This window comes from Athene cunicularia, assembly GCF_003259725.1.
Source record: "Athene cunicularia isolate RWA chromosome 1 unlocalized genomic scaffold, athCun1 chr1_part1, whole genome shotgun sequence".
In the NCBI taxonomy this organism is placed as follows: Eukaryota; Metazoa; Chordata; class Aves; order Strigiformes; family Strigidae; genus Athene; species Athene cunicularia.
In genome coordinates, this window is record NW_020799091.1 from 19,350,843 (window position 1) to 19,362,672 (window position 11,830).

At 35.3% G+C, this 11,830-nt stretch overlaps 1 protein-coding gene across 2 annotated transcripts in view; it reads right to left on the reverse strand.

Moving 5' to 3' along the window:
- Window positions 1-11,451, reverse strand: part of SACS (sacsin molecular chaperone) — a 29,928-nt gene extending 18,477 nt beyond the window's left edge. For both annotated transcript variants that reach the window (XM_026860339.1, XM_026860331.1), the window contains exons 1-5: window positions 11,368-11,451; window positions 8,304-8,389; window positions 4,632-4,743; window positions 3,184-3,330; window positions 465-1,947 (exon numbers count right to left, since the gene is read on the reverse strand). In XM_026860339.1, the coding sequence (XP_026716140.1) occupies window positions 465-1,947; window positions 3,184-3,330; window positions 4,632-4,647 (1,646 nt within the window). In that variant the 5' untranslated portion in view covers window positions 4,648-4,743; window positions 8,304-8,389; window positions 11,368-11,451. The remainder of the gene's footprint in view (window positions 1-464; window positions 1,948-3,183; window positions 3,331-4,631; window positions 4,744-8,303; window positions 8,390-11,367) is intronic.
- Between the last annotated feature and the right edge of the window lie 379 nt (window positions 11,452-11,830).

Below are 11,830 nucleotides of genomic sequence, written 5' to 3' on the forward strand. Positions count from 1 at the left end.
CAGAAAGAACAAAGGAGGAACAGAATGAAAAGACAAGCCCACTTCTTTCTATGGTAGTAACTTCCTGAAACTATTAAGTGTTTAGTACTAAGCTCTTCACTGAAAGTAAGTGCTTAAAAAAAAAAAAAAAAAAAAATTTAATAAAAGCTCTTATCATTACCTAATTTAACACACTTCCTAGTCTGCATGTTTCTAACCTCCTCATATTTATAATTCTCTGAAGTAAAGCCTAGATCACACGATTCTTTATAAAGTTATAATGGCAAGTAGCTGTCAAACTTCTCAAATGAGACATATGCTCGCAAACAACTACATACACACAGAAAACTAAGTTCTAGTTATACATTATTTCATTACAGGCTGCTGCATATCAATCTTGTTTGCTGATAAGCAAATAACAGTCTGAGGCTCTGTTTTAACATTTAAACTAAAAAAAATACCAATATTTAAAATATTAAGTATACCTGGGATATTCTTCTGAGGTTATGTAAACTACATCCTGTTCTGACACAGATGAAGAAAAAGGAATAAAATTTCCATTCTGTAATGGCAAAAGCTCCAATCCAATCAGCTCACTGTAGACTCCATCAGAAAGCACAAATTCTAAAAGATGGAGCTTTTCTTCAGCAGGTCCACTGTGTCCAGATTTCCTCAGTACTTGCCGTAGTACAGCAGGAGTCACTTTTTTCACAGCTTTAGCAGCAGAAATAGTAAGATGCACTGCACTAGCAATATTTGCTGGTACCTTGGCAATCTGCTTCCCTGAATTCTGGAGGTAGTTGAGAACCGACTGTGTGTACTCCAAACTCTCATCCATTTCAGAAAAGTGCACCTGTTCCACTTTTATCCACTGTTTACTCACTGAGTAAATAACGGTATGCTGGAGCAGCTCTTTAAAGAGAGGTACTACAATTGGCTTCCAAGGTACCCTGATTTTGTTCTCATCAGGCCATAACCTATAAATTCTTTCAGCTGACAACGGAAAATCCGAATTCTTCTCAGTCTCCATTCGTTTGATAGCTTCCAAAATAAGGGTGGTATATGCCTTTGGCACTATATTTACCACAAGAACATCATTCCACAAAGCTGCTGGATCTCTCCACTGATCCAACTCTCGCCATTTGATACTCCTCCTATTGTCTGTGAGACCAAAGAAACCACTAACATGAACTGGGAGTCCAGTTTTGCTTTCTTCACCTGGAGGCAAAGGCAGAAAACAGAATGCTCTTCCTGAAAATTCTGCTACAGCTCCTTTTTCCTCCTCATTAGTTGATAAAGACATGGCTATTCCAATAGTAGGAACAAATTTCAAGTCATCAGCTAAACAATCCAGTTCAGTACACATTCCTCGACCACCTACACAATTACACACTAACCAAGATGTTTTCTGTGCGTCCTTAACACTCTCATCTTCCACAACTATATTTACATGGTATGTCACACACGTTATGCTATTGCTTGGAACTCCCTTACAATACTGATTTATTGCAGTTCCTAAGATTTTGATAGAATTGGGTCTTTCATGTTTCAAGGCCTTATTCTCACTAGCAGTTACTCTAAAAATCAACCTCTCGGTTCCATCAACTTCCCTAACATGCAATGAAACATCCTGAACACTCTTCAAGAACAGCAATACTGTGTCCGCATCTGCCCTGAAGGATTCAAACAGCTCCAAAACCTTCTGTTTGTCATAAACATTGCTGCTCAGTTGGGAAGGCTGCAGACGAAGTGGGAAACGAAAAAAGGTACCAGGAAAATTTCCGTTCTTAAAGGTTTCCTTAGTGCTGCCAAATACACCAATGAATGGTGCAAACTGGTCTGTAAGTTCATTGATCTCCTTGCTATCTTCTTTTAGATTCCAACACTGGCCTGATTCATGAGGTCCAAAAAGGGTTTGATGGGGATCAAGCATTCCAATCTGGTCACCACTGAAAATGCTAGGTACATCTGTATACATAAAAAACAACTATTAATAACCCTAAAACAACATATTTCTCAAATACAATCTTAAAGAACAAATTTTAAAAGGGCAAGAAAAATAAATGCAATAAAACTCCGATGAACCAAGTATAATGCCTAGGGAAGTAGTTGAGTCACCATCCCTGGAAGTATTTAAGAGATGTGGAGATGTGGCCATGGTTTAGTGGTGGACTTGGCAGTGTTGGGTTTACAGTTGGACTCAAATGATCTTAAATGTCTTTTCCAACCTACATGATTCTATGATTCTGATAACACACAGTTCAGTGCTTATTGACAGGAAGAAAAAAGCACACCTCTATTCTGCAATTAAATATATAAATAGTCATTCAACTAGCTGAATTCTAGGAAAGAGTGAGCAACAGAAAGTACAGCTTTTTTCAATTATATACTTTACCTTTCCAATGTCTTCAGGAAAAACACCAATTTAATTTACTTAAGATGTAATCTATTACATTCATACTTTGCAGGTCTTGAAGGCTTGCAAACAGTAATCTTGTACATTTAAAAGCACAAATTCCCAGAATTATCAAACCACTGAATGTATTTACCACTACTAGGTAAAATATTGTGGAAAAACATCCTGAGTCTTTCAAACTCACTTCACAAGTTAAAAATGTTATTTCAGAAAAAAATTGCCTCTTATCCTGTACTATTATAACTATGTAGACTACAAGCACTATTTATGCAATATGCTGCTTCTGTACAGCAGTAAAACATTTTACCAGAATAACAGGTTTCAAAACTGAATATTGCCAGCTTTTGAAAGAGTAAGTACTATCTCTCAAATGTAAATGTGCATATATCTCTATTATGGAATATCCTTTCAAGCATAAAATATAATTACTGCTTATTATGCAAAGAACCTGCATAGTTTCACTCTAGTCTGAAATTTCACACTTCTACATACACATTTACCCTATATTATAGGTCTCTAACATGAACAGCAGTGCATAACTGAAATAACAGTGTAAAGAAATGTTCATTTCAACATAAGGGACTAAGTACATAATGATGTTACTAGAAAAAGATCTCCTCCAAAACCCTTCAAAATCCAAAGGATACTTTCCAGAGTTTTAGAAAAATATGAATACTTCTTAAAGAAACATAGCCAGGGATCTAATGTACTAAATCTCTGATAAATGTCTACAATAACTAAACAACTTAAACCCAACATTTTCATTTTAAAATATCTACTGAGAGTACCTGTTATATGATAAACTGAATTAAAGCCAATTCCAAATCTTCCAACTTTCAGGGGATCATCTTTCTTTCTGCTTCTTGCTATTTCCTGTATACCATGCCAGTCCTCAGGGGTGAAAATTGCATCATTGTAGGCATAAAAGGCTGGCCCTATAATAAATAGGCAAGTGTTAAAAAGATGATGGAAGAAACCTATTTACTGTTAAAAATTTCTAGGAGGTGAACTTACAGAACTGAAAAAGTAGTTCTTCAAAGTATGCACTTACAAATTTAATGGGGTAGCTATGACTCAAGCTGACATCAAATTATGCTTGGTGATGAAAGAGAGGTATAGAGCAGCAGCAAAAGCAGAAGCAAGGAGATGGATTTACCTCTGTATATGGTATTTAAGAGATTTATATTCTGATGTGGTATCTAGTTCTGGTGTCTGCATTTTAAAAGAATGATTCTGAAAAACTGAACAGAAAGCAGAAAACAACAAAACTTCCAAATGAAGTTTAAGTCTTAAGCAAGGCTTAAACTCAACCTGTTCAGTCCATCAAAAAGATGTATGAAAGATGTACTAATCACATTCTATTAATACCTCCACTGGAAGGTAATACATGGCAAGATATAACAATAACCCGGGTCTAGAAGTTAAGACAGACAAATTCAAATTAGAAGACATAATGAGGCTGACTAACAACTGAAAAAAGCTAAAAACAAGTAGTAGTGGATCATCCATCAATGCAATCTTCAAAACATGACTGACTGCCTTTTGGAATGATTATGCAGACTAACTAGTTTATAAATACATAACTGACGTCTATCACACAAAGCTGTATTAGATGATATAAAAATCTTAAAGTTACAAGAAACTACATCTGCAGTATACAGGCAGTATGGAGCAAAGTTTGGTGTAAGGGTAAGAGAAGAAGAGATAGGGAAGAAAAAAGAACCACCCTGAGAATGCTGACACATAAGGGGCTAGGGTCATCTTTACATTAAGAACTGGAAATAGCTCTCAAAAGGTAGAGGTTAATATGCAGAAAATCTGAAAAATTACTGTCTAATACTCCAAGCATTCTTTTATCCTAGGTCTTACTTATTAAATCTTGTTTACTTCCTCTACTAAAAATTCTTTCTTGTATTTTGGGATACCAGTTGAATGCAGGGAAATAAGCCACAGAATACACAGTGACCCTGAGAGAAGTGACAGAAGAATATATCAGAACATGAAGGCTTTCTCAAACAGCATTAACTGGAAGCAGTTGGAAAGCTGCTACTGACAATCTGCAAGAAGACCATGTAAGGTCTTCAACAGCAAACACTGGCTTTGGAAAAGAATTATCAACATTAGAACATAAAATATGCACCTAGTAAGGTGGTCATCTCCATACAGCATGGAGAAAAACACAGAACCATATACATATTGAAGAATAATGGAAAAAATTAATAAAAATTACATTTACCCTGATATTGTGCCATGTCCTTTGACCATAGAGTTTCTGTTCCATACTGAGTTTCATCATATAAAAACCTAACCTCAGTGGCACCAGCATCTTCTGCATTCTGTATCAGTTCCTGAGGCAGCAAAAAAACAAACAAAAACAAAGTATAATGCCGTAATGTTGTACATATTCTAGCAATGGCTTTGCAACTAAAACAGCAGAAAATAAGCAATTGTCTCAAGTGTAATTGTTTTAATATTTTTCAACCAAAATAACTTTATCCAGTTGACCTGAATGAAAATAGACATTGTTCAGGAATATTCACACAAATACTATAAAAGTTATTTGAATCTGAAGCTCAAATACCACACACAAGCAGTTATAAAGTTGATAAATAAGCTACTGAACTGTTACTACTATAATTATATTATCCCAAATCAGAGATGCACAAGTCTCCTAACAATTCAAGACATCAGAAGAAAAAAAAACTATATAAAAAAAAAATCGAAGTTTACTGTTAAGTCCACACAACTCTAAAACAGTAAGGCAACAAGTCATAAAAGGGCAATACACAGCACTCTTTACATCAACTCAATTCCATTTAAGTTAACATTTCACAGTATGAACCAACTGTTCAAGAGCCACAACACTCACTTCTAACACCCCTACAGCAAAGGGCTGCAAAACAGTTCTGACCAGTAACTCTGTAAACCATGAACCAACAGCTCACCTGTAGAAAGAAGCCCATAGACTATAAAGAGGCTTATGTTAAGATTGAGTATTTGTTAAATAGTATTAGTAGTGATGAGAGCCATGGAAAACTCTAATAACTAAAATGTCTATCAACTAGTTCTGTGAACACTACCATTAATAACATATGCCTATCCAGTCCTGTTTACATCAATAGCATTATACACTGCAGACACATAAGCAGGATTATAAATACGTACAGGATTAGAGCTTCACACAATGCTCTACTTCCACTGTATCAAAGTCTATCAGGGCTCCAAGGATACACTCTCACACATACATACATATACACGTACACACATATGTATGTAAGTTTGGCATAAATATCTCACCTGAATTGAAAAGCTATGTAGATACATCACATCCAATGTATTCATACAACATAAACTTCATTCAATTATGCATAAAAATAAAAGACTTGCTAGCAAAATGAATCTTTATTTTTAAAAATGCATCAACTAGCAGCACATATTTCAGATTAAGTTGTATTCTGTATACTGTTGACTGTTTTCAAAACTGTAACCCCTCGATCTTTCAGTCTGTGACAGTATGTTCAGTCTATAATGCATATCATACAAATAACTAAAATATACTGTTTATATAGTCACTTCTAACTAATTTTGAAACATGATGAGATAGCAAAAAATATACCCACAGTTCAGCATAAATAATAAATTTTTTAAGAATCTCCATGAGGTATTTAAATCACAAAAGCCATGCAATTCCTCCTCATCTAAGATAATAATCATAGCCATCATTCAAGAAGATACAGAAAGATAGCCAAAGCCTCTAGAAATATTACATAGTAAGTATGGAAACCACCATGCAGTCAGAGACTTGCATTCACACTGTGGGACATGGAGCATCTACGACATTCAGCTGTAACAGTATTGTATTTGAAGAATCCAAACAGTGAAATCAATTTTAACAGATCAGCAAAATTCCTGGTAGTAATCCCTCCCTAACAGTCTGTTAACTCTAAATTGTAAACTATGAAAATAGGAACATCTGTATTTTTAGATTTACCTGTCTGATTTCCAAGGACATTATCTTATTTCTTCACAATGAAATAAAAATTTTGGTTTAAATTGTTAAGAGGGTCTGAACCCTTTATGATTCAAATGCATCTTACAGATTCAACAAGTACCAGCGAACAGTAAAAATATAAGCACCCATCTTACGAACAGATGCTGCTCAGAACATATCCAGGACGCAGCTTGCCAAAAAAAAAATAGAAAATACGCTTATCTTAAGAATTCACACTAAAAATAATCAACTTCTAGTCCCATGGTTGCAAAGAAAACCTTCAAAGAGATGGAAGGAACTGTCATAATCTGTCACCATTTCTATTTGTGTGTTTTATACATACAGACAGATACATCTGTACCAAATCCCATTAGTTAAAACCTAGTATTCCCACTTACTAAGAAAATGAATCTCTTAACATCCATGTGATGAAGCATTCTGATGAGAAGTTTAACATCCAACAATGAACTAATCACCCCAAATGCTCTTTAAAAAAAAAAAAAATCAGACTGGCACTTCCAGACATTATCATTACAAGCTACAACAAATCAAAAAAAATCAGTAACTGTCTTTCCCCTTATGGGCCTTAACAAATTCAGAATAATCTGTATTTTTTCAGATCATAATCATAGAATGGTTTAGGTTGGAAGGGACCTTCAAGATCATCTAGTTCCAGCCTCCCCCCTGCCATGGGCAGGGACACCTTTCACCAGATCAGGTTGCTCAAAGTCCCATACAACCTGGCCTTGAACACTGCCACGGAGGGGGCAGCCACAGCTTCTCTAGACAACCTGTTCCTAAAAAATTTCTTCCTTATGTCCAATCAAAACCTACTCTCTTTCAGTTTAAAACCACTGTCCCTTGTTCTGTCACTACAGACATTGGTATGAAATCTCTCTCCATCTTTCTTATAAACCCCCTTAGTATGTTGATAGGCCACAGCAAGGTCTCGTCATAGCCTTCTCTCCTCCAGGCTAAACAACCACAACTCTCTCAACCCTTCACAGAAGAGATGTTCCAGCCATGTCTAAAGTAAGGTGAGGTGAGCTCCAGTCTATTGGTTCACCATCCTATTTACTGAAAAATGGTTTATTACTTAAATCCATGTTCATATTTCCACTGTTAGGCTTCTACACGTAACATACAACATTAAATGTGGAGCATCACAATATAACATGCCCTACTGTTGCACACTTTGAAGTCTCCTGGACCAACAAGAGAACACCATAAAGAACATTAACCTCAGTTCAGAAAATCCCATGACATTCTTAAGAACCAATGTCTAGACTAAAAATTATTTTCAGCCCATATAAAAATGATGGGTTCTTTACTCTTATCACGCTAGAGCAAGCCTCCCAATAGCCACTCAATGACTTGCATCTTAAAAGTGTTCTTAAACTAATGATGAATCCTTGTGACACTGTCATAGTTCACTAGAGAAAATAGATTTACCTACCAAGAAATTTCTCAACAATATCTTGTAATAAAGTCTCCAGTTTATCCCAATCTTATACTAAAAAAAATCACTTCCAAAAATTTTATATACTCTATGTGGTTTTACCATAGCTTGTAACAGTGATGAACAATAAATAAGCAAAATAAACATTTTAGATAGTTCACTCACATAAAGTACATCATGAAGTCTCCGATTTAATTATAACATCTGCATTTTATCTCTGTATTTTTATAAATTACAGTGGCATCTGTGACAAGCAAACTCAGACATTAAACGCACAAAAAACCACCACAAACCCATAATTCACTTCACCTTGTCCACAGAAATTAAAACAGGTATCTCCTGTATACAATGAATATGTAGTGAGGTACAACAACTGCAAGATTTGCTGGAAAGTGTTAAACTAATGCTATTATATCATGCATATTACATGACTGCTAAAAATACCATTTGTTGTATACCTTAAGAATCTGTCCTCCTTCTGGGTATCTTCTTAATATATCCTTAAGAAAATCAACAAGTGGTGGAGTTGTTTGTCCAAAACGACCTAAAAACAAACAAACAAACAAAGAATCTGTGTATTATGCTACTACGCAGCTGATTTCAGATTAAAAAAATACTCACTAAACAATTACTGGGAATTTAGAAAAAATATTTAAATTAACTCAAGGCCTGAGACTGTAAAATCCTGTATTTCCAATATCAACTGTAAAAATACTACATTGTAAATCTTTTATAAGTCATGATCTCAAGGTCAACATGCTATTCCATATCAAGATGAAATAAATTTTGGGGCTAAATCTTTGCATCAGTTATACCTAACTCCAACTACTGGATAGTCAAAGGTAACAACTTCTGAAGGACTACTTTTTAAGTAGCAGGACAGTATTCTAGGGCATAGGCAGTGATGATGCCTACTGACAGCTAGACACAGGCACAGTACACTTTGGCTCTAGTGTACGCTTCCTGTCCTGGTGTATCACGGCAATGGGCCTGGTGCTAGCTTTGGTGTTACCTGGGCTTAGCACTTGAGGGAAGAGAATCTCAGAAAGGTACTACAAAGTGTTATGAAGTTCTGCTCCAAGATGAACAGTCTATCACAGAATGACAGGTTCAGTACTCTTCCATTCAAACTCCAGTCTGAGACTAAAGAGCAGCTCCCTAAGTCCAAATGTCTAAAACGTGCACTTCAAACAAATATTAATGATGCAATCCCCACAAGGAAAACACTCTACTGATGCCCCATCTATCACTTCCTTTTAAATTTATTAATAATTATATTCTCTCTCCTTTTCCTCTTCTGCATATGCATAATTATGAAGTACACAGATTCAAACACACACATTATTATATATTATAGAATAAAACATTACAGAAAACAACCACAGAATCCTCAGCAACATGGAAAAAAGGGGATCAATGAGAGAGATCTATTTGCTGAAAAAACATCAAGTAAAAAAAACATCTTCTTGTCTTTACAAAATTGTTGTATCGCTCTTTATTTAAGGTAATTTAATGGTATGGATGAAAAAAAATTGCAAACAAAGTGTGGAAAGTATTTTATAATTTTTGTTATTATTTTTACAGTTACAGAAGTATATGAAAGACAATATGCCATATGCAAACTTCCAAAATAAGGTGAACTGATCAATAGTTGGAAAGTTTGGGTGTTTCTTTGCTTAGGAGAAATTCTCTAAAATTAAGAAACCAATCTTGTCTAAACCTAACTTGAGCAGGCAGGCAGAAGTGCTTAAACAAAATACATTTCACTATGGGAACCACAAAAACAGACAAGTAACTTTTAAGTGATAGGACTGAAGACAGACATTATTCTAACTCTTTACATCTAAGAGCAAAGCTGATCTATGTATGTCACAAAAATTGTTCTGTCTAGAGATCATGACTTGCTGCACCCTATCAAAGGCTGAAATTATTTTCCTTGAGTATTAGAGCTAGTCATATTTAACACAGAACTGGTTCCACAAATTTGCAGAATTAGAACAGGAGCCTAGAGCCTGTGCAATCTTCACCCTTGGAGGTTTTCTAAACTCAACCAGATTAACCCTTGAGCAACCTGGTCTGACCTCAGAGCTGACCCTGCTTTGAGCTAAAGGTTGGAGTAAAGACTTCCTGATGTCCATTCCAACATGAACTATTCTGTGATCACATGAAAAGATTCTGCATTATCTGACAGACATCAGTAATGAAGGAACACAAAGGTGACATGGGTGATCTTCAGAATACTTCAACAATCAATGTGCTTGGCTCTACTGAACATGCAGTTCCTGAAGTTAGAAGTTGAAGGCCTTCCTTGATTCATCTACTGTAGGGAAAAAAAATCTCAGAACTGAAGGACTCCAGAAAGAACAAAAAAAGGCTGATACTAAAGCCTTCAGATTTTTTAGAGTGACTTACATCAGAGTCCTTTATCTAGACCTGAACTGCTTCGAGTGATATCTCTAAGAAAATCTCACAGCCAAACATTCCATTAGTGAGCACAACAAAAAGCAACAACTTTTCTTTCCCATGGAAGATTTTTTTAGGACTACTACACTATCTTCTCCATATTGCATGCCAAAAAGAAAAAACAGCACAAAGAAAAAAGCTCTTTTTATTTAGTTTATCACAGCCTACATACAGCAAAATATTATCAGAGCAAACAGTAGAGAATGAGAGAAAGAAAAACATTTGATGCCACAAAACCACAGAGTCCATTTTCATAGGTGTTTTCTAACCACTGCACATTCTAGAGAACGTGAACATGAACTTCTGGCTAATACACAAACACTTCACTTCCCTGTCACTTGAAAACCATAATCCAGTACACTCATGGCTTATACTGGCTAAGAAAAAAACATTTTTAACATCAAATAAAATACCAGCATGAAAAGAACGGTTTCCTTCTTTATCCTACCATCCCATTAGCGTTTATTTCATTCCCTTATAATAAAGTTATTGTTAAAATAATATTCATACTAGCAATCAAGTAACATAATCATTTTAATTAGAGTATTTCCGAAGATATTTGGATATCATAACCTAATTCAAGATACCATACAGATATATATGCAATTTTTTAAATCAAAAATGTAACGAAACATACAGAATTAAAAAAAAAAAAAGAGGAAGGAATCAAAAGCTTTTTACCAGTGTTAGTTTTCTACACAGCCGTTGCTGAAAAGATATCCCTTCAGTATCTGAATTCCTTACAATTATTCAGCTTATTTTATCTGATACAAGGCAGCTATTAATGCTACTGAAAGGTAAGTTTTACTGATTCCAAAGGACAACAATATTCTAATTTCTATACATGAAAAAACAAAGAAAAAATTAAATGCCAAAGCACTTAAAAAAGAGAGGTTTAATTTTCTTGGAGCAGAATGAACAAGTGAAAGGATACCTAGGACGTACAAGAAAAATAATTGCTTCCCATTTAAAGAAGAGAGTAATTTCAATTAACTCCAGATTGCATTAGAAAATGCTCTGACATTCTAGTCTATAAACAGCAACAAGTTTTTTTCATACCTCCACCTTTCAACCCTCCTGACTGAAGCTTCAGAAAAATTTGATTTTGACACTTCTGAAGGTCCACAATCTTGATATCATCAGACAACTGAAATAAAAAAGACAGACAGATCTTGATCGGAACATTCTAGAGTATAAATAGCTACTGTATCTTCATTTCTTAAGATATTTATTCTATGAAGCCTGGTTTTATCTAAAAATATACAAATACTCAGAAACATCGAGTATTCAGCCTGGCAGCACTTTGCATTCCTGAGGTCTAGGATGGCCTCCTTTGCCTAATGATACTCAGAATCACAGAATTGTCTAGGTTGGAAAAGACCTTGAAGATCATCCAGTCCAATCATTAACCTAACACAGACAGTTCCAACTACACCAGATCCCTCAGCGCTATGTCAACCCGACTCTTAAACACCTCCAGGGATGGGAACTCCACCACCTCCCTGGGCAGCCCATTCCAACA